This window comes from Aptenodytes patagonicus, chromosome 6 (genome assembly GCF_965638725.1).
Source record: "Aptenodytes patagonicus chromosome 6, bAptPat1.pri.cur, whole genome shotgun sequence".
Classification (NCBI taxonomy): Eukaryota; Metazoa; Chordata; class Aves; order Sphenisciformes; family Spheniscidae; genus Aptenodytes; species Aptenodytes patagonicus.
In genome coordinates this window covers 15,568,304-15,595,277 of record NC_134954.1, presented here as the reverse complement: position 1 = coordinate 15,595,277, position 26,974 = coordinate 15,568,304, and the positions used below count along the sequence as shown (strand labels likewise).

Here is a 26,974-nt window from a genome sequence, read left to right as displayed (position 1 = left end):
TGGGAACTTTATTACAGACAGAAGTAGGAATCAACTTTAACCATAAAGCCAACCTGCTATCTAATAGTTCATCGTTCACTGATGTTTCAAACTTCCTGCACTAAAAATTCATGCAGTCTTACTTTATCCCTCCAGCACAGCCTATCTGTGTACAGAACAGAGCTATAGCTGTAGTAACCGCATGGGGAGGCAAAGGTGCTCACATCACCTAGATATTGTAAATAAATAAAAAACCACAAACCCACAAAACCAAAAACAAACAAACAAACAAAAAATCATTAAACATTTCTAAAACACTGCAGACTACAAAAAGTCTATTGGGAAATTGACAGCTATGCATCTCAGTTTATTCTACTTTAGGAAGCTGCTAGGTAGAATCTTATCTGGAACTCACTTATAAGCACAAAGCTGATTTTTCATGGTAATATTGTTAGAGAAAATATCAGGCAAAACCCAAGAGTTGTAAATAGCTGAGATAGCAAACTGCTAGCTATATATAAAACATCAAATGCTGTTAGTGACCTCACCTCTTTTTAGGAGTGCATCAAAAATAATTCCTGAAAATTACCAGCCCGCTAGATATTCTAGACACTAAAAAAAAACCCAACTTATTTTTTTTAGATCCTGTATCTATCCTCTTACCCATCCAAAACAAAACACCTATTTAGAAAGAAAACTGTGCAATGATTTAATAAGCAAGATAGTCTCCTATACAAATATGAAACGGAACTATTCCTCAGGCAGAGGAAGAACTGAAAAATTACGTATACCTTTTATTTGTGCAATGCCATAATAAAGCTTAAACGTAAGAAAAAGTATTTTAAACTAAAATTTATTTGCATTCCTCTACAGAGTTGCTAGAAGGGGTACCCAAGTCCCACAACACAGACTGATCCCTGCCTTGCGTTTCATTAGTGTATTAAATGAAAACGATAGGACACAGAGCTCTCCTTGGATGATACTGAATGAGCGCTCATGAAAGCAACATTTGCCCCCAACACAGCTACTAACACATGAAGTGTGTTTACCGCATGGCTGATACGAATAAGCAGCCTAACGTCCACTGCACTAAGCAGCAGACCACCACAAAACAACTGCTGCCAGCAGATGACATGCTAAAGAAAGTCGGTGCGCATGCAACATATTCTAAGAAACCTGTAGTCTTTGCTGATAGGAATGTTTGCAAATAAGGCATTCCCATATAAATCAGATTTATGAATGCTTCATGTTTAGGAAAAGGAAATTTTGATGAAGAATAAACAGACTTTGAAGAGCCTTATTATACTTCGTACTTTTCTCTCTACTGAAAACTGCAACACTAAAATATACAGGCATGTTGCAACAGATTCCTGGTAAACTGACTTTCGGCATGACAGCTCGTACTTGGTTTATCTTCAATGAGTAATTTCAACAAAAAATAAGCACATATAGGGGGATCCACATTTTCAAAAAAATAAATTCAACAGGAAGCAAAGAAATAGGGCTTGTAGAAAGGACATCCACCCCTGGAAGGTTCTCTCTCACACTCCATGCTTTGACCTGCATGCTTATGAAGAGTGGCAGCACAGTGGCCACTTTTAGCCCAGAAACAAGCTTTTCTAATACCCTTATCCCCAACTTGTCATGCCTAGGTTCTAGAAGTTTGCTGCTCCCTTTTTCTTTTAAAATCCAAAATAAAAAATTTGCAGACACACATATACCCCTAGTAACAAAACACAGCAAACTTCAATAGAAAATAAAACATTTTGTTCAAGAAATATTATGAATGCATTTCATTATACCAATGGCTTACTTTTCTGATTTTTGAAACAAATATTCCGAAAATATTTTAAGCTCTGCACAACTTAAACAGGACCAAGTAATAGATACGATCTTTACACTTTATTCCTTTAAAGGAGGAATTTTATCATGAAAAATAAGCAATTAGGAATTCTTACTCTGATTTGATTTCGCAGCTGCTCTGCCTCCTGCCGTAACTGTTCCAGCTCACTCATCTTCTTCAGTCTCTATTTCTCACACTCCACTGGTGAAGAAAATCTGCCAATAAGAGGGAAGAAAACTAAGTTTCAGTATCACTTTCTCCTCTTTAAGAAACAAAACAAAAACCCCCACGAACCTATATATATTTATTCTGCCTTTAGAAGGGCTTCCAAATAGATACTCCCTCTACTACACTGTCTAATAAATTTGGCAAGACCCAAGTTACTTCAATTCCTGAATTACCATGAAAAGCAGAATTAAATGAAGTATATTTTGAATATAGAAGCAACTGTCAACAGAACCACCCAGTGTACTTTAAAAAACTGTTACTGAATGCATTTGTAGCGCCACTCTTCTCACCCACCTGGAAACCTCTGTCAGTCTTCACCCCAAGATGGCAACAGAGAGCAAAGACTGCAGTGGTCGCCTTAAACATTTACATTTGAGCTCAACAGTGCTATGATACAAGCACCTTTGCACATGACATCCGAGGCGGTTTTTGTTTTCATTAAAGATGAAAATTTTGAATCCTAGACTATAGCTGAAATAGCAGGTTTTCTGCATTTTTTTCCCATATTTTCCTTGGGCAAGGCATGATGATGTTTTCATTTCAAAAGCACTCACACAGTGAGAAGGGATAGTAAACATCAAACCATCCCTAAAAGCATCAGCATGCTGGTATAGCCCACAGCAGCCTAAAGCAGTTCTCATCTGAACAAGGACTCAAAGCTACATTAATAAAAAGATCAATAAACAGTAAGATCACATGCAAGCACACTTTCAATCAGATTTTGCATCTGTTTTTTTCAGTGTGTTGAACAGTTTCCTCAGATCAGTTTTCCTCTTTATGCCCAGTACAGCAGTGCAGCCAAACACCACTACAGAGACCTCTTAAGTCTATTCACATACATGTAGACGTCAATATCCTTGCAATGAAAGTAAAATAAGCTAGTAGCTTGCTCACGAACAACCCAGGCACTTGTTTGTGTTTTTTTCATGATAGAAAAAGCACACCAGAAAGGTGGCGGTGGTGGTCCCACTACATTAGCTAAAAAGCCCAAAACGCTTCTAGCTTATAGAAGAAGAAAGACGAAAGTCAGACTACTACTCACAAAATGAAAATTGAGGGAGGAAGGAAAAGAAGTGGGGAGAAGAACCTCGTCAAAACATTATTCTAAGCTTTTTATTTAAGCATGAGAGACAATACAGTTGTGTCCCCCCCAGTTTAGTCCACTGAAAAACGGTGAAAAAACAGGGGAAGAAAGGTCACAGTGTGTCTGGTAAGTTGTAGACCTCTAGGGAAACCCCTTTATTTGGTCTAGCTACTGGTTCCTTGTAGTTCAGTAGTGATGTGCTCTAAAAGACTCTGGAAGGCTTTTTTCCATCTATAAAACACGACGCTTCACAGATGTAAAGAGTGAAAGGTTTTGGTTCAACGTAACTTACTAATAAGATAATCACCCTTGGACTAACAGCTTACACAAGTGTTTGAGAGCTACAAAACTTCTCGCTCCTCCAGAAGAAAAGTGTATCTTCATTAATTATCCATTTACTTTTTTTTTTTCTTTCAATCTGAACCTCCATGCTTTCCACAGATATCACTGCAAAGTCCATTTCAGAATAAACCCACAAACATTCACAAATTGGATCATCTCCAAATCAAAATACATCCTAATCGGTAAGAGCACAGTGGCAACTTAGAAGGTCTAACTAGTATTTTCAGCTATATGTAAGCCAGCTATGAAATTCACACCTTTCCCTTCCTTAAACCTATGCTCTGTCCAACCACAAAGACATTATAATCCATATGTGAATATTCTAAGAGACTAGTTTATTTACCATTATCTTCCTATTTCAGAATCCCAGACTATTTAATATTGCTTAAGGCACAGCAGGCATAGAATAGAATTCTCAACACTAATGTCCAATTTCAAAAATCAAGCATTAAAAACTGTAATCACTTTAGCATGCATGCTAATCACATGCCTTTATAGTCTTTGAAGTTTAATTACAATTTTAATATACCTGATTGGAATACTACACCTCTATGAAATATAGCCCCACTTTCAGTTCCAACAGTGTGAAATTATCCTTTTTAAAATGTTTTCCCTTCTTTTGTTCTAGAACCTACACAAAGGTAACACAGACAGAACAATGGACTCAAATGTCTAAAGCGAGCCAGCCATGCTATCTGCCAATGTTTCAGCAGTCTTGCGTGCTATTTTTAACAGAAGATAAAGATTCCTAACAGAGAGGTTGATGTACCTCTAATTTTCTGAGAAGGGAAGTCAGCTTCTGCCCTGTCATGTGCCACACACTTCAATGCTCTGTAAACAGTAACTTCAACACAGAGAATAATTGATCATAAAGAAAGTGACATTACTATTCAACTGGACGCATGCATGGCTGGTCGTGAGTAGCTAAAGTCAGGGCATTTTTTTTTTTATTGATAGGTAAAACTATGAACATATTAGAAAATTAGCTGTAGCATTGCACTGGCACTCAAAGACCATCAATGACCATGCTGCACTTCAACCTGAAGTCATTAACACTGACTTTATACGTCATTCGTATCAGTACTGTTCATCATTAATGCCATTTCTGTATCAAGCTGCACCAGCAACTAAACAGCTGTTAAACTTAACAGCTTGAAATTGTTATACCTATACAAGTTCGTACACAGACATAATCCAGCTTCAGAAGCCTTCTCACCCACCCATCTTTAGCTTAAAAATTAATTCCTAAGCAAATTAAAGGACAATGATATTTCATACTTTCTTGAAAAAATAATTTTTTTTAGTTAAAAAGTCCTAGCAACATCAGTATGTGCTAAATTTGCAAGGTCAGTAGCATTGCTGCTCAGCAGATATGTATCAGTGGTTCAAGGTCAAGCTATACCTCAATGAATATAATGGGCTCCAAGCCAGTACGCATTTCTACAAAATCCAGATTCATTTTAGAACTGGATTATTCTAGCTTTAAGTATTAAAGTTCCTTTCCAGTATGCAGCAGCTGAACAGCAAACTCTCAGATATTCTTAAGCTATATATAAACACCGGGATACTACAGTAAACAAACTAAGTGCACAGTTTAACCATTAAACTGAAGTGTATCCAACACTCTCTGTTTTACTGGCTGGCTGCAGCTCCCACTACAACTACTTGTGTGTTCAGACGATCATCCACCATGAAGTATTTAGCAGAACCATGAGCAAGATGGTTCCACTTGGGATTTTTAATTTTTTTAAGCACTATTTTCAAGGTGCCTACAGGAAATTACAGAAATTGAGTGGGTAGAGAGGAAGCTCTCATGAATGCTCTTCCAGATTCACACTAACTCTGCAAGCAGCATCTCTGAACTCCTGTCAAACTACCGTGTGAACACCTGATGCCATACTCAGGACAGCAACGCAGGAAGATAAGCACGTGCTTGGAACTTGTGCACGCAGATGCATCTGTGTCTGTTTTAATGCTTCTGATGCTACGGTGATATGGTTAAAGAGAGGAGAAGAGAGGAAGCCATAGTCAAGATATAGTTATGTGCGTAGACCATTACCCAGACTAGATTTACTTGCTGCAATATCGTTTTTAAGTGTATCAGTGAGGTGACCAGTGAAGCGCAGCAATGGTAAAGCAGAGGCTGCATCCTATAAACCTGTCCTCAGTGCAGAGAAGCAGGTCATCACCACAACCTTGAAGCGTGCCATTTCCCAATGCTACCAGTCATCAGATAAAAAACAACTTGGTTTTTATCAACTAAATACTGGGACTGCTTTCGAAGGACTTACAGGGATAGCAAAGAAGAGAGGTGATCTCTGTATTGCAAATTTTTCCTCATACAACAAATTACTGAAAACGTCAGTGGACTGAACTCCAACCTGTACTAGGTTACAAAGGACACATGCCTGTTCATTCTCCCCTCCAGGAAGATCAAAATACTACAGCCAGGAAGGAGCACTGCTCCACAGCCTGGAAAATTCTTTATTCCGAACATGAATTTCGCCAGGAGCTGAGCTGTATCATACGTGGCTGTGCATGCAGCAAAGCCATCAGCTCTTGCACCTCTATGGGCAGAAAGAGAGTCAGGATTCCTCCTGCCATTTCAGGAGACTGGAGGTAATGTAATGTCTACCTCCCTGACTTATTAGTATTTTTAATAAAAGTTTAGTCAGAGAAAAAATATTCTGAGTTACCTTAGATACAGAATACTAGTGGTATCTGCATTCACACTTTTCAGCATTCACAGGTAGAAACCCTGATGAAGAAGCCAGATGCTTCTCTTCAAATGCAATTCACGATGTGCATGATGTACTATGAATATCATCATCTGCTATGGCAAAGAGGCCTTGAGGGGATGAGCAACAGGAAGGGGAAGAACTTTTTAATACCATTGGTAGCCAGGGGGTGTACCACTGCAGGACACCCAAGTGATTAGGAAACGGGGTCAAGGACATGAGATGCTTCCCATCAGAAGCAACAATACAGGGAGCTCATTGTGAGCAATAACTATTGTGTAACCAAGGCGGCACATCTTTGCCCTCATAAAAGCAATGTCATTTGTAGGCTGAACTGTACCTCAGTGCAATTTTTCCTCAGCAGACTTGTACAAGTGAATTTACTGATACCAAAATAAAGTGCCTCCTGAGGCAAAATAATTAACGAAGTCAGATTCCACAGCGTATCTAGTGTCAAGAAAGCCACTGGCAGGCTTGAGTGCTCCACAGATAAATTACCCCTTACCCTATTCCTGATTCAGCAGCAGCATCATTTGCTAAGAGTTTAATTCTTCATTATACAGGCAGGCAGTGACAAATTACCACAGGTTCTTGTCTTGGAAGTCCTTTCTCTGCAACCTGCGGACTCAAACATTGTGGCTAGGAAAACACCCTTTTCTCTGCAAAAACTCACTCCAAATGTACTTGAGGACACACTGTAAGAAGATTCACCAAGCCCAGGGCCTCTGCAACACACCAGCCGGAGTCAGGGCAGGACAGAGCGCCTACACAAGCTGGGATGCAGGGAGTTCATCAGACAGGGACCTGCCAACCCCACGGCACTGAGCAGAAGGCTGGCGCAGGGGCTGAGAGCCGACGCAGCTCTGGAAAGCCAGGAAATGGGCTGGTATCTGGCAGATTACTCAAAGCAGAATAGTCAGGCATGTAGTGATAGGAACCTTTAGTTCTGCAAAGCAGAGCTATTTCTGTCTCAGAGAAGATTATAGTTTACAAATGAAGATGCTAAGTAATTTGGTTTCTTTTTTTTTTTTAAAAAAAAAAAAAGGGTATTTTCACTTGCCTTGGCAAGCTTAGCTTATTCCCATGTAAAAATCACCATATAGACAGAAGGAAAAAAGAAAATTACTAGAGAAGTGTAAATAAGCCCCTCCCCACAACAAAATATTGCTATTTGTGTCCAACATATAGAGATTAAAGGGACTGCAGAAAGAACAGTCTGTCTGACTAAATTCTTAAGAGCTATTGACTAAAGAGTTATTTAGGCAAGAATTTTATTTTGTATCAAAAAAATCAGTCCTTTAGAATTGAAGTAAGTGCTTACCTATACATATCAACCTCAGTTTTTCAGCCCATATGCAGTAAGATCTCACAAGTGATCAATCACTTGCAGAAAGTAAGAGAGGAGGTTTCACATAGCTTTCATGTGATCATCCCCACTAGTGATGACACAGGTGGCTAAACATAAGGAATGCTAACTATAATGCTTTACTAATTATAGGAAAAAAGACACCAAGAAATACTCCCAATCTCTCTCAAAGGAGCTATACTGGTAACTCACACACATTCAGGCTTCAGTCCACAAAACCTTTATATGCTGAAGTTGCTTGTGTAAAGTTACTTGCTTGTCTTCTGTAACTGCTGACAGCGTAAGTAGGCTTTGCTGTCTCAACAATGGTGGACTGGAGTTCTGGCTCTGAAGCTGAGCTCCGGCAGCATACACAGACTAATACTTTATATATTTAGGATGTGCCAAAGAAGATTTTGATAAAACATCTCCTCATTTAGTGACACTAATCAAGACTTCAGCAGCTTTGCCCACTCATTTATGTCTCCCCAAAGCCATGAACAGAGAAGAAAAACATACAGAGGTTTTATTTCTTACAGCCTGAGGGGAATGGATTTGGCATATTCAAGAACAGTTCAAATTCTATAAACTTTGACACAGTGGACAAAGCCTTACATAAAGTGAAATCTCTGCCTGGACAACAGCCATTTAAAATAAATGCATTAATGCTATACTGTAGTTACGTACCTTCATATATAAAAAGTATTTTAGTTGGAATTTTATGTAATATATTTGCTATGGTAGAGCTGTTTGAGGACCACACACAAACTTAGCTCTCCACTGAGGAAAATTAAATATTTAATGCCTTTTTTTTTTTACTGTATCTTGGCCCTATGTTGTCTCTCCTCCGTTTCTCAGAGACCTCACCTGCTATTCAATTTCCCAAGAATTCTTTGTTCTGATTTGTAGCTGTACTGCATCAATAAACAAAGACAACAAAGCAAGGAGCTTTTATATTGATCAACTAATACTTAAATCTGAGCAGAGAGAGGCATAAGTTGAAATAACAGTATATAACGGCTGTAATTGTGCCATTGTGTACCTTGCTTTTTCTTGCTCTCTCTCCCCTCAAACCTCTTCAGTGCATCTCCTTCCCTTCTGTATCTTTAACATCTACTTTTGAGGGGTGCATTAGTAGCAGAATATCTTAGACATTTCAGTAAAGAAAGAGAATGGTTAATTTTAAAAAAATGGTTACCATTTAGAAAATAAGCTTGGAAATCCTAACTGAATCTTTTCCTTAAGGTTTTTAAATTTTCATTTTGTAAGAGGGAATTAATTGTCACTGATTTCCGAGCCCCCGGAGTTCTCCCATATTCAGGGCCTCGGGTCTCCCCAAGAAGAAAACAGGAAGCAGCCTGGGTGTGACCTCGCTCGCTGAGGTCAGCGCTATTGTTGCACTTCTGCACATTTTGGAAGTGTTTTAAAGTGATATGTCTCCATTATAGCTTTGGTACAAAAACAGGAAATAATCAACCAACGCCTCTCGAGAGGAAGGGTATTAGGAGAACTTATTTAAACACCCATTTGTCTAACAGATACCATCCTCAATTTTAAGGAACCGATGAATGTATGTGCTCAAAATTGCATGTACAGCTGGAAAGAAAAGGTCACAAAAGAGACCCACAAGCAAACAACAAATCAGCGGGATAGGAAAGTAGTCTTGCCTCTTCGTGTGCCAGTGTGCCCCGTGCAGTTACATCATGAATACAACCCCACCCATGAACTGTGTGGCAGAAGCAGTTTCAAGCCAACAATATTGCTCCTTCCTTCCTCCACCAAAACACCTCGTACCCCTACACAATGAGAAAGAATAGAAATATGCGCCACTTCATACACACATAGTCGCTTAGCTTGTGATTTTAGTATAACTTTGAAATACAGCCTGCCACACAAAAATGTTTATATTTACTGCAATAACTACTTAGAGGTATTAACAGAAGTAATTTGAGTCAGACAAATATAAATATCTGTGTTCACCTTCAGACTTCAGTACTGTAAGTATCAGCCTTTAGTGTTTTTCACTAACAGGAGAGCAGAGGAAGTAGCAGCTGGAATGCATCTTGCAGTAGCGCTGCTGGGTTTAGAAGTCAATGCCATTTCACCAGCGCTGCCAACACTGCGCATGTACAGCTTGCAAATGAGAGCGCAAACCCGCACGGTGATCAGTCTTAACAGATCACAACACTGTCTCTGCATTTGATCACTGGTTTGATTACAGTTTCCATGGAAGACAAACAGACCAACAAATACTGACCTTGTTAACAGCAGTCACAAAATAGACAAAGGAAATCAGTTTAGAAATTAGAGTAAAATAATTCTTACTAAGTTTACTAGTAAAAAATGATCAGTGACTTTAGACTTTTACCCTTCTTTATACAATAAGTTGACAGTTCACTAGACAGGTGTCTTAAGCTCAGAGATATGAGTTTATTTCTAAAACCCAACTTAAAGTCTAAGCCAAGTACATTCATAAAACATGTACAGAAAGCCCCTACTCTTCTTTTCCCACACACACTAGATTCTAGAAAAAAACCCAAGAAATTCAGTGTTAAGCACAAGGCTGAAAAAAGCACAGAAAGGAAGGAATTTTTAAAAGTCATGAATATTTCACAGTCCAAAAGAGTGATTTTTCCAAAAGTAACATTCTTGCATCTTATATTCATTATGTTTGTTTCCAGGTCAAAATGTTTTGGTACATAAGCACAGATTTATTTTTATCACACTCCCTGCAAACAGAACTTCATGTGAAATCCAAGTTATGTTGTCTTTCATGACTACAATAATGATTCTCCAGTGAAAATTTGGTTCACTGACCACAGGACACTCCATCACTGAACAAATTATTATTGGTTTTGCAATTCAAAACGTGTAAGAAGTGGCAAGAAGGACCTTAATGAAGCAAAAAGATACAACCCTAAGTAACAAGACTGACAGACATGGTTCCAGTCCAATTTCTTCCTTGGAGACAGACAGGCGGACACAGGTAGACACAGGCAGACACAGGCACACACAGAGCAAGCCAACATACTACACTGTTTGCCTCTTCAAATACTCAGCTACCCCTGGAAACGATTGTAACAAGTTTTGCTATGAAGTGCGTACTGCAGAGTGTGACAATTCAAAGTAATTTTGAAAGACCACTTGCATTTAAATCCATCTCTAAACAAGTTTGATTTTGAAATTTAAGGGGCTAGTACGTTGATACTTACTGAACTGGCACAGTACCCTTGCATTTGTAGGGCCAAGCAGTGTTATGCATGTAAAATCTGGCCTGGTACCTACATGCACAAAGGATTACTTCAGCAGCCTCCTGTTTTCTGAGAGTGTGCAGACTGCACAGCATGCATAAAAGGCACTAAGTACATAGAAAATTTTAGGTTTAAAGCTAGTGGAGAAGACACACATTAAGTGAAACTAACACTGTCTATAGGAAAAGTGCCTCAATTCAACTGACTGCTCACTTGGCTGAAATAATTTCTGGCTGACAGTTTTTGAAAGTGGAGCATTCTTACGCACTTCAGGAGCAGAAAGCCCAGCAGTACCAGTTACACATACACATTGCATCCTTTCAAATGTATCACAGCTTGGAAAAAAAAAATGCATTTGATCTATACAGTCTTCAGCACCCTTCCCTCCTCCTCACCATTCAGCACCACACACATACTCCCTTGGTACCAAAGTTACAGCGAGGCATTATGCAGTTCACATAATTATGCAGCTGTAACATTTAGCATACAGCTGTACTCTTTCATAAGAAAACAAGGGAATATAAACATTTGCTTTTTTATCCTGATTATCCAAAGATCAGATAAAACTATTGCCCTCAGGTCTAATTTTAATTTTGCTTTTGGTTCACAATACATTTCTGCTCAATTATTTGTGATTCTAAGCCACAAAAATTAAGTTCTCTTCTAGACTACAGTTCAGGCTACTTCAGTAGGTTTTTTTCTAATTTTTTTTTTTTAGATGCATATTATCATAGGCTTTTAAAAATCTATCAAAAACCTCACTTTACAGAGAGCTACTGAATGATTAGAAATCCCATACTAGAAAGTGAAAACCCTAAGTACTGTTTTACACCCCTACTAATACAAGTATGGGATTAAGAGTACATACACCGTGTAACTACCTCAGGTATCACTTGTGATGAGATTGATATATCTATACTCTTTTGATGTTTCTCATGCACTACTGCCTTTTTTCAAATGGTCACTTATTAAAAAAGAAACTGCACCAAATACTTAAGGAAGACACTATGTTAAAGCAATATGTATCACTGTGCTTTAACTATCTTCACACCTTCAGGGTTCTCAAAATAAAGGCTGTCTTTATAGTAGGAGTATTTTTAACATAGTGATTATATCTAGCAGAAAACTTTTAGGCAAGATAAAAACCTTTCTTATTAAAAAAACCTATCTAGATAAAGCTGGCATTACGTTAAAAGGAAGTTGTAAATTAAACTTGTGATTCATTATTTTTCACGCCCTTGCAACGTATTAAAATCCAAATGTATTTGTAGAGTTCACAGCCCAAAAAGGGAGGGAAGGGGCAGGGGGAAGCTGTTCAGGTCACAAACATACATAGTATAGTGGCCAAAAGTCAGAAATTACCTACCTGGCTATTGGAAGGAAAATGGCCCTAAAGTTTCCAACGGAAGAGGATGGAAGAGAAACAAAATGCTGAAGGAAAGAAGTACAATATTCCCACTAGAAGCAGTCTTCCCCAAAGTGTCACTTTTTTTTTTAATACAAGAACTTTTCTATGAAAACGTGACACTCGCTAGGTTATAAATAGCAAAACTCCCCTGTGGAGACAAAGCCTATGGTTATAGACAGGAATGTATCTGCCAGGCATCGTGGCCACAAGAGACTCCATGGGTCCACAACCTGCTTTGCTGGAGGTTATCCTTCCAATCCACTGAAACTTCTGTTCTTGTAAATACTTCCTACGTATCCCAGGCAAAGTGAACTGGGTCAACAGCAGCCTAGCTAAGTACATCATCTCTGCTTCTAGCCTTCACCAAAGGGCAGACACTGTTCTTGTTTGGTTTTAACATTTGGGATACGCATATTACCATTTTGGAGTTTTCCTCAGCAATTGTGACTGAAAGATTAGTAAAAATGGCTAAATATTCTTAAATTCCTGCTTCCAGAAGCTAAGTGCAAAGCAAAACGATATCTGACTCAACGAAAAAGCAAACATTAGCCATACCAATGAAACTCCCAAGCAATTTAACTGTTTGCTTAGGATGTTGGCCTTTCAGCTGTCATCTTGTCAAAGTTACTATGAAGGTCTACGATTCAGGGCCACAAGGTTTCTGTAGAGATTGAGAACAGAAAATTGCTCAAGCTTCTGAAGCAACACCACTAGGAAAAGTCAATTTTCTTTTCTTCATTTCATCCCTTTTCAAAGTGTGTGTTTGGCTTTTGATGCCCATCTATTTGCATTTGTAACAAACTATAATAGATGCAAGGAAAAAAAATGCCTTAATGACTTCCTGCCTCCAGCTACCTGACCTTCCCAATTATCTGCTTTTCCTAAAGTCTGGGGAACAGCAATGAAGCGCTGACATTGTTACATACTCATTTATAGCACTTTTACTTTGGACTTGTATTACGTTTTTATCCTGCTGTACAAAAAAAAAATAATCCAGCTCCCTCTTTTGGGCTGCTTCTAAGACAAAAGAGGAGTTTCCACTTTTCTGTCACATATCTTAGAGATGAAGGTTGTGTGTGTAGCACCCAAAACAGTAGTTTTACTTCCTGGCCACATCATTCTCCATACTTTGGATTGTTTTTTATTTAGACATCTTATATCCAAACTACTAGAAAGAGGAACCACAATGGAGAAGTTTCTTGCCCCACAAGTGTCAGTCAGTAAAGATTAAAAAGAGTCATTTAATATCCTATAAAATGCTGCAACACTCCCTGTGGACCACTGCTCTTCTCCTCTAAGATTGTTAGGAGCACCCGACATCCCTGCTGTGTCCTTCCTACCGATCCAATTACCGAAGGAAAATGGTACTAACATCATTAGTTTCTTGAAATTCCAGGGCAACTGGAGTTAATGTCTTCTCAGAAACTTTGCTGTGCCATTTTTTGAACTCTGCCTATTGTACCTAATGTTGAGATTGCTACAAAACTTGATTACCTCTTCTACTTCCTTTCCCTCCCACCACCAACGTGCACATGTAAAGGAAAGGACTCCAGTTTACATTCTCACATAGCAACACAAGATAAATACATTTGCTTAAACCTAATTTATAATTTTAGGGGGGAAAAAGCTTTTATAGAATAAGCCTACCTAAAACCTAATATACCACAGATTTATTAATTTTTTAGTACGCTGACATTACATTGCACTGTCAAAATCTTTAAGTCAAATCACCAAAACTGATCAAAGTCACTAGATACACACCGAGGCTTTAAATTTAGGGTGTTAAATCAGACTTTGACAAGTGTAGCATCTCTATCTGCAGTCTGAATATTTCTTTCAGCTCAGTAACAACTAAGCTCAATTTAAACCAAGAATCTGAAGGAAGGAAAATATCTTCCTTTTCCAAACTAGGAATAAAATTGGTTTACATGAACAATCACTTAAAGCAATCAGTCATGACAGAAAGGGTCACCAGAAAAATACTCAGATCAAATACTTCTTTTAATCAGATCAATTTTAAATACCACATGTGTTTTTAACAATAGATCATGAATAAGCATCTTTAATTTTAATGCAAGACTTTAAATGTGTACAAATACCACATAAATTGCATTTTAATATATAAATAGAAAATGACAAAAGTGCAATTTATGTTAGAAATAATTACTACAGTAAAAAAAATATAGGGCAGGAAAAATGTATACAAAAATTAACTCTACAAGAATCAAATCATCACGTTACCCTGACATTGTGTGCTCTGTGCAAGACTAGATGCTGACCACCTGAACTAATAACTGCACTATGAAAACAAACCAAGAGTTCCTACCGCTGATTGGGAGGAGGTTATTTGTTCTTGTCAAAGACACCAAGCCAGTCATCGAGAGCAGCTCCAAGATCTTCAATCTCATTTAAGAAACACATTCAATCCTGGGATTAATTTGATTATTTTATTTTGTTCGCCTCCCACCCCCATTTGAAAATTAAAATCTTATAAAATAATTTTAATCTTAACATTACTCAGCTCTTTTAATGTTTCAAAACAGTAGGATTCACAATGACTCAAACACTGGGCTTACATTGAAAATCCATACGATTAATATTTGTCTGAGTTTTAACACAAGAAGGAGGGGAAAACTACAGCTTCTGCAAACTGGCAAACCTATTTTGCCTCTAAACAACTAATTTAATGTAATAGGTGGAACTTGAAAGTGCCTTTTGCTCCACATTACCGTCAGGCATTTCTATCTTTCCCCTCCTTTCCAGTTTAAGTCCTTTCAGAAGGCAACACTGCAAGAGTTACAGTAACTAAATCAGAATTTGTTTTACTGTATGTCAGCATTTCGCATACTTTTGGAAGCTGAGACATCTTAAAGGAAATGAAACTATCTTCACTGAAGAGCATAACTATTTGCTAGTCAATGTCCATCTATATTTGTTTTAATTCTGTTTTTTATAAACCTTCAGATAAGTTCTCATTCATCTTCTCATTATGGTATTTCCCCACACAAACTATAGCAATTCATAATAATCAGAACAACGAGTATCATTGATGGCATCTATTCAAAAAGTTAGGAAGTTCACCTTTTGGTCTTTTGTTTCAGGCTCTCTGTAAAGATGGACTGTTTCATGGTTCACACATTGCTGAACACATTAACACAAACCTAAACAGCACAGATTTCTTTAAATTAAAGCTGCAGCTTTGTATAGCACTACCTCGTGTTATCTAGAAAGCTCTATGAAGCTCTCTGCCCTAGTATCAGATATCAAACCACAACCTTAAGAGAAGAGCATACGTTCATGTTTTTCGTGATCATTTGCTTTAGTCCTTGTAGCATCTTTCACACAAATTCTATTACAAAACACTGGGTTGCAAAACACAGAGGTTTCATACAAGAACAAAACAGTAACAACTAAATTTAATTACACACTTCAAAAGATGAAGTAAGTGACAGGTCTGCATCCAATTAAAGGAGAGAAAAATTTTGGTGGAACTTAGAAAGTATTTTCTTGATTAGCAATACTATGCATACTTTCTAAACAGCAAGTTCCAGGCACTCGGGAATTGCATTAATCTGGGCATTGATATTCTCAGACAATATTAAGTACAAAACACAATCACTGCATTATCATTGTCCCTAAGTATTCACATTCCATGAGCAAGCATTGCACATCAAGCTCAGAGATTATGAGTTTCTTATTAGTTTGATGAGACTTTTTAAAGTGACTCCTGAGATAAAAAAAAACAATAAATCAAATGACCCTGTCTTCAGTGACACAACGGTCTTAATTTACGACTCTGGCAGAGAAGACAGTAACTGAGGAATATTTACAATGCACTGCATATTGTGGGGTTTTTATTTTTTTATTTGTTACTTTACCTTCAAAATCTTATATTTATAAATTTTGTGGTATTTTAAAAAGTTGCATAATGTTCTAGGAGAGAACTATGCACAGTTCTCTATTCAAAAATATTTTTGCAAGGTTTTCTAATGAGGTTTTTGAGTCCCAGGTTTTTCTTTAGAAACTGTTTGGAAAACTAAAATACTTGGACAAATTAAATGCTAGATATATTAGTACTCAACTAAGCAACATGAAGATATAGTTGAAACTTTCATTATCCAACATAAATATAACAGATGACATTCGTAGCCGACAATCTTCTACTTCAGATTTAAATGACCTGAGCCATCTATCAAGACCAACTTTTCAAGCACTCGAGGAAGGGCTGAACAAGAAAGAGAACACCAGCTATTTGCTGTACCACTTTAACAATACAGAAAAAGACATCTCTGTAACTTGAAACTCAAATTTTTCATGATTAACAGACGAAAGATATTATTAGATTAGTATTATAGCCTTGGTTCTCAACATATTAAATCTGTATAACTCATCTACACTACCCACTGTAAAAACTGCTAACTGTAAAGAAATAATACATCAGTCAATATTGCCTATATTTTGCCATATTAGACACACAACAAGACATATCCATATATTTATGATCTCCCTCTTTTTCCTAGCCCCCTTCTTCCAAGATAAAATCAGTCTGTTCTTTGGAAGCACAAATTAACTTCACCACAGCTATCGTGCTTAAGAATCACAAACAAACCCACTGAAGATTCCCATCCCATTAAAAGACTTTCAGGATTGTAAGGGTTTGTCATGTGGTTTGTTCCATTTTGGTTTGTTGATACAGTTATTATTTCTGTTAACATTACTTCATACTTCCCCAACTTTAACCAGTAATTACATCTACTGTATCTGTCACTTAATTGTCAGATTAGTGACCATCTTTTACATCACTTCCAGTATTTCTAGTAGAAGTCAGAGAGCAGCTTTAAGTTTTCCTCTGCACACTCGAATGACTTTGCAGGCTCATGTCCCCCGATATTCCCACTACAACCCAACAGCCACTTACTCCCCACAAGAACTACCAAAAATCTCTGGATCCTCTATTTATACTTAGGGAAGTATATGAAAGCACAGCAAATGCTCTCGTTGTTAACTCTGCAGGTGAAGCACGGCAACCCCTACCAACCAGAGTGAGCTTGCGCTGACAACTGGCAAAAGAGGAAAAGCACCCAGCTACCACCGGGGAACTGCTTCTCACCGAGCAATCGCCTGATCTCTCGGTTCAGATTCTCAGTAGAAAACGGACAAAACATTTTTCAAAGCAGAGACCAAACTAGAACACAGAACTCCACTGAATACATAAAACCCACCAGACTCAAAAAACTACAGTTTTCATCTCTCCCAATGCTTTTATAGTGGGTTTCAGAGGTTGGTTACCTGTATCTTCTCTCTAGACCATTTTGCCATCCTTTTCCCTTCCTTTCCTAATACTCTCTACCTAGCAGAGAACAGCTACTATTCTGTTGTTTCAGAATTTGATTACATATAATCAAATTAAACTCTAAGCAATTTTTTTCCTCAACTCATACTTAGCTTTGAGACTTACCGTGCTCCTATTTCAGACCTGAAAACCGGCCTAGAAAATCACATCTTTTCCAAGCCACAGTAACTGGTCTAACAAAAGATAACATGTCTATTCCCAAACTGTATAATTAACAGGAGGGAACAGATCAGAGGCTTATTTTACATTAGTTCAGATAATATTACAGCATAAACTAAACTTGTTGTCTACCAGATATAAGCAATTTGGATGCTTTTCACAATTTCCAACGAGACCAAACTACAAATTAAAGTTTATAACCTCAGCAATAAGTGCAAATTAAAAAAAAAAACCAAAACAGATTTGGCAAAAAAAACTGGATGTGGAAACCAGCAATACCTATGAAGTATGACACAAAAAGCATCTAATGACTTTGCACTTTTCCTAAAGACGGGGAGTACCTTCAGATGTACCCTTGTCACAGCAGTCATACAATGCACATTAAGTCACAGCCCCTTGACACAAGGCAAAGTTATAGAATGCCAAAACCCAAACAAGTTCTAGATAGGTACAGAAATAAAAAAGGAGAGACACAAGAGTTTCCCTACATATTCCATAAACCTGGAAACTGCCTGTTGCTGCCAGCTGTACAGACTTTTAAATCCAAATTGCTGGGCTAGTTGGTACTGTTGGGATGGCAGGAGCATTTTGAACACCCCTCTGCACAGGTCAACGTGACACCTGCATCGCTAATCCTATTATTTTCAGCACCAGATCTGTCCCTGACGACCCCCAGCAACAAGGAGGTACTTCTCAGGCAAGAAGGGGCACCTTGGCTGCAAGACGATCTCCCTGCGACCTACACCTACGGCTGCTCTTGCAACTTGCAGCAGCAGGGCTGTAGGTCCCGCGGGCTCCCTTCGGCGGAGCCGTGCCGGAGCTGTCGGCACCGGGGACTCAGTGCCGCCGACTCCCCAGGCGGCTAAAGCCCCCCGCCCCGCTTCTCGCCCCCCAGCCCGGGGAAACGCCGGGGTGACGAGCCTCTCCCTCCCTTCCCCCCCCCCAGCACCACCTCCGAGGAGCCCTCCCGAGGCCGCGGCGGCCCAGCCCTGCCCCAGCACCACCCTTCCCCGCGAAGGCTGGGCGCGGCGCCGCGGCATGCCCACGCTCCGGGGCGGCGGGGGGAACGGGACGGGAAGCCGGCGATGCCGCCCACCCCCGCCGGGCCTGGCCGCTCCCGGCGGACACCGGCGCCCGCAACCCTGACGCGGGACCGCGCCCCTTACCCGCCCGCCGCCTCAGGGCGGCGCCTCGGCGGGCCCCCTCCGCCCGCGGCCGCAGCCAGCGCCCCGGCGGGAAGCGCAGCCCCGGCGGTGGGGCTTTACCTGCTGGCGGGGTCGCAGCAGCGCTGCCGGCCGGGCTGGGGCCGCTGCTGGCGGCGACGCCCGCGGCCGCCTCAGCGATCACCCCCGCTGCGGCTGGGCTCTCCCCGCCGAGCACCGCCCCCTCCCCCCGGCGCTGCGGCGCGGTGGTGCCGCCCATGCGCGCCCCCCGCCCGCGGGATGGGGCCGCCCGCGAGGGGCGGGGCCGGAGCCGGCGGGCGCGGGGCGGCTGCGGCGTTCCCGGGCGGCCCCGCCGGACTCTGCGGGGGCGCGGCGGCGGGCAAAGGCGGAGGGGACGCGGGGGCATCCTGCCTGCGCGGCCCTCCCCGTCCGCGGGGAGCTCCGCGCCCGCCCGCCCCGCGCTGAGAGGTGGTGGGGCCGACCCCGGCCCCCAGCTCCACGGCCCGACCAGTGCCGCCCCAGACGGGAAGCGCGCTAGAACCTTTCGCCCGGCCCCGAGCAGCCGCCGCCCGCAGCCCCTCTTGTCCGCTCCGCGTACGGCCAAGCGCGGCGCGGGGGCGGCCGGCGCTGCCGCCGGACCAGGAAGTGAGGCCCGCGGCCTCCCGCAGCCCGGCCGTGCCGCCGAGCCCCGCCCGGCCGAGGCTCCCCGGCGCCGGGGCGGGGACGGGGCACCGTCGGCCGCCCTGCGGGACCAGCCGCCGCCCTCAGGCGGCCCCGCCGAGCCCCGGGGGATGGGCAGAGCGGCCCGCCGGCCAGGCTGAGCTCCCCCCCCCCCGCCAGCGGGGGCCCCGCTCCGCGGGCATCCTCCGCCCCGCCGCGGCCCGGGCGGGAAATACCTGCCGGCTCGCCACCGCCGGGTAACGGTCCGCGCGGGTGTCACCGAGCCGCCGCCTCCATGGCGCTCGGTCGCGGCGGGAGGAGCTCCTCCCCCTCCCGCATGGACCTAGCCAACGTGACGGTCCGTTGCCATGGCTGCGCAGCGCTGACGTCAGAGCGCTTAAAGCGACAGCGCCCCGGAGGTCCCGGCCCGCGGCCTGCCGAGCCCGTCATGGCCTGGGGCGGCGGGGCGAGGCTGGGCCGGGCCCCCTCGGCCGCAGTAAGGCGGACGCGTTCGGTACAGGGGAGGCGCAGTACCCGCGGAAGCCTCGAGAGCCTGGCGGCACCGAGGGGAGAAGCCGTCCCCGCGCGGTGGCGGCTGTGCAGCCGTATCGCCGAGCGCCGCAGAGCCCGCGGCGGGCCGGGGGGCCAGAGCAGCTCGGCTGAGGGCTGGTAGCGCATGCAAGTGATATTCCCTGCACGCGGCAATGACTCTCGCTTCCCGGCAGGGCGCCTAGCGGGGGCTGCGGGCCTGCCTGGGCTGGCAGGGGGTGGTGCAGAGGACAGGCTGGCGAAGCACAAGGCATCCCGTGGGGTGGTGGGTCAGCACCCGCTCCCAGGCCGGCTGCTGGCGCATGGATGTCCACCGAATCATTAGCGCAGATGAGGCCAAAACTTCTTCACGTGGAGCCAAGGGGAGCACACGTTTTCCATAAAGCCTTTAGCCTCCCAAGCACCCAAATGGCAGGCTGCTCTGCAGGGGCCCCCCGGTGCTCGATGGCTGCGCTGCCTTGCTCCACTGGAGTGGCCTGGGGAGGAGCACGAGGACCTGGCCTGGCCAGGAAGTGTAGGCGGGGGCTGCAGGGACCCTGGGGAGCCGCTCATAGGTGTCGGGAAAGGGCTCCAGGTAAGGGCCCAAACTCAGCATTTTCAGATACCTCCTCGTGAGCAGCACTGGCCTTCGTGGATCTGACCGATAAAAGTCGCATCTCGCCCTCAGTGCCCAGTGGACTGCGGTGTTTCTCTTTGATTAGTAGTGAGGAGTAACTCCACTGAGCTTTATAGATCAGTAACAAAGTAGAAGCAATCTGTGTGAACGGATACTCAAATCTCATGTATTCCTCACAAAGCTGTGATCCTACATCCCTTAATGGTGCACCCATCCTTATACCGGCATGTGGAAAGCAGAAAAACCATCGGAGACGGACTGCCAAGGTTGTATCAGTCTCATCGCGGATCCGTCTGCCCTTCCACATCCAATGCTCAGATTATGATCAAATTGCCAAACTATAATCACAGCCAATGTGAGAGCTGAGAATGTATGGAACAGCTAATTTGTGGGATGCTCTGGCCACACCTTCTCCGAGTCTTGCCTGCTCCACTGACCTCAATGTCACAGGGACACCTCTGTAGAAGTCATTGCCTCAGCACAGCCAACATAAGGTAGGCCTGGTGAGGACTCCAGCACTGAAGATGGGACACTTGCATCATCCATCTTCTCAGCATGGGTCTGCAACACCATCAGCACCACAAAGTCTCAAGATTTTTGTACAAGATTTTACATGAGTATCATAACTACTGTGGCTAAAGCAGTCTTTGAGCTATTAGTGTATTACTGATAAATGGCTCAGCGTTAATGGTAGTACATACTGGAACATACAGTACGTACTGTAATGAAACAGCTCATTGCGTACCTTAAATCAGTTTTAAAAAACATTTATGCCCTTCCCCTAACTGACTCAAACCTATTATTTTAATAGCTTTGTCCTGGTTGCAAAGCCTACGTTGTGCTTTCCTGCACTGCAATACATCTGTCCTCCATTTATCCAAAGGACAGATGTCATTCAGCAATATGTTTACGTTGCATTTAATGAGTGATCACACAGCAAAAATCAACAAGGAATGGGTTTGATTTTGTTGGACCATACTTGAAGAGGAAAAAAACTTTCTCAGAGTCACTGTATCCCTGTAGAAGTTGCTTAACTTTTTATAAAAGGGAGAAATTGGCACAAGGATAGATCTCCCTTAAACTATGCTTGCTCCCTTACATTTTTCTTTATTCAATCTTCAGATCTCTGAGTAGTGATTACTGACAAGATATGGTCCCAGAATGAGCACATCCTTTCTCATCTTCTGTTTTGAAAGAGCTCTGGAAAGTAACAGGCAGTAAGCAAAGCCCCAGAAAAGTTCAGATGGTATTTAGGTAGTTATATGTTATGAAATTATCAGTCTTTGTCCTTCCAGTGGAGTAAATTAAAACATTTTATAAAAATTACGTAATTTATCCTCATGACTCATTTAGGAGACAGGGAAGTTTCTTCAGTTGCAGACTGTGAAAACGAAGCACACAGGAGATGGTTCTCAGCAGGGAAACTCATCTTGCAGGAGTGGCATTGCTGCAGCTGTGGTGGTCCAAGGCTAACAGCAAAGCAAAGTTTGCAAGGAAGAGTATCATTTCTTAGACCAACCGATACAAATAAAAGAAACTGCCTCTCCTTATAAAACTCATCTCACCTATTGTGTAGTCTGTTTAGTCATTTACATTACGTATTTATTATACGAAGAAGCTATGAATTCCTAATGAAACAGAAATCCCCAGTCCTGCTACTGGCAATATTTTACAAGTAGTTTTTATCCAGTTCTGCTTCTGATCACTGATTTCATACACCAAACCATACTCTGCAAAATCAGAGCTACCCCTAATGGAGCTATTCTTATGCCAGTTCAGCAATATGCTTTGTATTATTTTAGAATTTATATAAGGAATCAATTTGTTCTGCAGTGAAAGAGAAATGTTGAGATAGAGCGCCAGATGAGTTTTCAAAATAAGTATCTACATCAGTTTCTCTAACATGTTCTCTTTGAATTATGAGTTACTACAGCCAACACAGCAACTTCAGTTTCTGATAGATTAAATGCTACTGGAAGCCCCCAGTGCTTGGATTCCTGGCCGATGAGTCTGAAACATCTCCAAAGGGAAGGTAGAGGAAGGGAACCTGTTTGGCGATTGTGCTCATTCAGCTGTAACTGAAAACCTCAGCCAAGATAGCTCCAGCAGCACCCTAAACACCCTTTTGATGGAAATTTTGTGAAACACTGTGTGTTAGTACAGTGAACGGGTACTAGGAAGCAATGAGACATTTTCTAAAAAGCTCCCCAGTCTTGGCAGGGCCTGAGACCAAAAGGCATAAAGATGGACAGGCACACGTATAATCTAAATGGCTAAAAATAACACTAAAGCCTATGCATGTCTTTTTTTGGTTCCAGAGAAACGCAGAGTTCATTGTCAGCCTGGTACTTTCCGTGTTCCAGAAAGCCCCCACATTTCAGCAGCCCATTATCTAATTCCTTCCCAAAACACTTCAGGATATACATGAAGTAATCATGTTTGTTCAGGAGACAAGTTAACACACACAAAGAAAACCCAAACTAAGAGACAAAGATCCAGAGGGAATCCCCTCCACTGGTGTGACTGAATCACACCACCCCTTTGACTGACTTTAGGAAAACAAAAGAAAAAATAAATTGCTCATTCAGACTTCAGAATTAATTTATCATTGTGGCAATCCACTTTCTTGATACCTCTATAATGGCAACGCTGGTTTCCTGTCATCATTGTTTTTTTCATTGGTTAAATCAGGCCGTTCCTGCAGTACGTACACTTTCCTTTTGCTTTGTCCTCATTCTTTGTTTATGTCTGACAACACTTCTGCCACTGCAATCCGCGCAGCTATTCAGGTGAGATATGCTTATCTACATCTCTTTCTCCTTACATTTCCACCTTTCTCTTCAGATCTAGGAATTAAAACGGTGATTAAGCCCTTACTAATGAGTGAGCAATTTCATGTCATTCTTTATTCAAGCCTTATGAAGAGCCAGAGACTTAAAAGTTCACTTAATTTACTGATATAGTTTAATTACTCTGTTAAGCAGGATAACACATACTATCTTTAAATTCTATATACATGACAGGAAAACATGTCCACCTTCAGATATCCCTTCCTCAATTTATTCCTAAATATGAAAGCAAATGTTTTACTGCCTTACCTTCAATCTCCTGTTTTTATTCTCACTGAAGTCTAACATTCATCCAAGAACCTTCCACTTGCTCAGCCGCACAACTGAAGCATGACAGATCATCTTTTGTCATTCTGTCAGTGGTTCTGCTTACATATGGGTGACCTTTCACAGCACCAAGGAGCGGTGATCTCTCTGCACACCAGCTGATGCTCTACATGAAATGCATCTAAGGTGGCAGTTTAGTTCACATGGTGTACGTGTCTCTCTAGAAGTCCAAGAAAGAATGCATATGGCGACTGCACTAGCTCCTCACCGCTGGCTCTGGTCTTCGGATCACTGTTTAATTGGGCAGGTGGAGGGGAGTATCCTTGCTCTGTTTTACTAGTGTCCTTGTGCTACCAAGAAACAGTGAACTTCAGTTTCTAGTGCTGCCAATCCAGCATAATTCAGTTCTTTTTATATCCACACGCCTATTCTCTAATATTTAATTCAAATAAAAAACCAAGGAAAGAGAATGTAAGGAGAAACAGTAATAATAGTTTTCTTGTTATTTAGGAGACTGAAGAAACAGTGGATATCAGAGAGTGCATTTACTTCTTGAGGTCCAGTAAAACAACTGATCAAGCTACACAGCTGGATCATTGTGCAGCTACAGTTTTGAGTCTAGATTCCTGACTCCAGAGTAAGCCAGGTGACTCATCCTTTAAAGAGAACTGAACAATCACCGAACGCTTTTTAAATAGCAGAAAGGGGAGTGGATATATATGCATAGATGCTTTACGTATGGCCTATAAGTATGCATGTATTTATGAATAATATATATTAATATTTCTTTCAGACAAAATGATGAAGGATACTCGTGGAACCGCTGAAAGTGCTCATCATAAAAGAACAGCAACAAAAATCAAATGGGCTGAAAAAGCCATCTGATCTGTACTGTTCCCTTCTAAGACCAGTTGCAACACTGAGATCAGTAGCGGGTTTCACGTGCTTGCTGTAATTTGCAAGGTATTTCACCAATGTTTAAGATCACTAAGTGAGGCATATATTAATCACCGTGCTTCTGAACGTTCTCTGATGCCGCAGTCCAACCCACTTGTAATAATGGCACGCAAGGGCTGAGAAAACTCTACAGCATGTTTTGGAAATTCTTTTGATTTCTTCTGGAGGGGGAGAGGAGTAGGCAAGCAAAGGAAGGGGAATCTGTGTTTAAAACCTACACAGAAAAATTTAAGAGTCTGCCTACAAATCCCAGACTCAGGGGATGAAGCCTCATATCAGCTGTAACTCTCTGGCAGCAACTTTGCTTGAAATGGCCAGGGAGAAGGCTCCTTTCTACTAAGGGTGTGGGTGTGGAATTGTAATAGACGCTTCCATAAACTGCTGTCTGCTCAAATGTCATGATGTTGGCTTTCTGCCCCATTTTCAGCTGCACAGAACAGCAGATGGGCGGGGCAGAAACAATGAAGATCCCTTTTTAAGTCTCAGTTTGAAAAAATCTCCCAACCCTTTTTAGCCAAATAGCTCTTCTCCTAACTATGATGAATGGTATTTTCTAGATCCTGCTTTGGAAATTACAATTACTTTACCGTATACCTAACCTAATCCCAACCCCCAAGAATTTTATAGTGTGTGCAATTGGGAGCAAACAAGGACGAGTTAGCTGCACAAAGAACAGCAAGTGATCACTTTTTGTGAGTTTTCAGTTACTTCTTCAAAAAATGAAGAGTGTAATGTACATTAAAGTCGTGTTCCAGGTATAAAGTGGAATGAGCGGAGACAAAAGAGAAAATGTGAATAGTCATGAAAGGAGCTTAACAAAGCATTCAGTAACTGACATGGGTAGTAAAAGAGTGTGGAATTAGGAAGAAAGAAGTATTAAAGAAGTATTATTTTGTTCAGTCTGTTCAGAGATTGTTTGGCCCTTTTATGCAACAAGACAGGAAGCCAACTGAAGAAGCACGATCATGTCCATTATTAGCTTTCGAAATTCTTACAAATATAAGCTAGTTTCCAATCACAACAAAATCAAACTACTTTTCACATTTTTAATGAAAGAATCTTGCACTCCACTGCTACCCAGTATCTTGGAAAATAATAGGTGTAATATTTTTTAGTATATGTATTCGCATAGTGCAACCAACAAATGAAAGCATTTACACAGCCAAACCCCACTGTATATAAATACAATGCTGCCCCATTGAACACAGTTCAGCATTGCTAATTGCAGACTGCAGAACACCAAGCTATCATGTGTCACACTGGCAAACGCTTTGGTGAAGGTCAGTAAATGAACTAAGGATTTAACTCAGTGAGTTGTGGTTACATTATGTTAAAGATGGCAAAGGCTATTTATTCTTCAGTTTTGGTATCTAAGCTAACCTCCAGGTGTAGCACAGCAAGAAATTTTCACTACAGTCAACTGTTGCATATTAGACAAATTACAGTTATATTTCACCTTCCTCTGAACTTTGAGTCCGAGCTCACACTGAGTTGTCAGGAGTATTACTCAAGCTTGCAATTTTTAAGTTTTGCCATTTAACTTGCAGAATTTTTGGTACCTGAAGAGTTTTATGGTCATGAATGAGGAAATCTGATACAAGAGGCTAGGTTTCTAGGTCTAGAGAGACAGAGACCATTTTTAGTAGGCTTTTCAGCATACTGCTGCTACTGGCTCTTAATCTGCATCTGCATCAACGTTGTTGCTATGACCCCAGCCATTCCTGAGGGAAAAGGGTTTCAGTTATAGTGAATTAATGATACTGGAAAAGGCACCGTGGCCTAGGCAGAGAAATGACACTATTTCTATTGTTACCTGCAGCAGTTTTAAAAGACTGTAAGTAATATAAAATTATACAGCAGCTGCGCCCTTAACAAACTACTGTGGACACTTTATTCAAATTAAATCGGAGAGAACATTGAAGTTTAGGGAGACAGCAATACATACTCTCAGCAGTGCCAGTTCAGATCTGTACTATAACTGTGTTTCACTAGTTACTAGGATTTGCTACTTGTATGTCACATCTGTTAAATGGGCTGAAGAACCTAGAATGTTTTTGAGTTTTTACAATTTGAAGGCTAAGATGTCTATAGTGATTTGGATGTGTACATCAATGATGACTCAATATTTAGACCTAATTAAGGAAAGGAAAATGAAGAACGGAGGCTTATTGGGCTTAATCAAC

At 41.6% G+C, this 26,974-nt stretch overlaps 1 protein-coding gene across 1 annotated transcript in view; it reads right to left on the bottom strand.

The window, feature by feature from the left end:
* GNB4 (G protein subunit beta 4) overlaps window positions 1-19,883 on the bottom strand; it is a 33,294-nt gene extending 13,411 nt beyond the window's left edge. The window contains exons 1-2 of the mRNA XM_076341325.1: window positions 19,790-19,883; window positions 1,938-2,037 (exon numbers count right to left, since the gene is read on the bottom strand). Of these exons, the coding sequence (XP_076197440.1) occupies window positions 1,938-1,994 (57 nt within the window). The 5' untranslated portion in view covers window positions 1,995-2,037; window positions 19,790-19,883. The remainder of the gene's footprint in view (window positions 1-1,937; window positions 2,038-19,789) is intronic.
* Window positions 19,884-26,974: the final 7,091 nt, after the last annotated feature.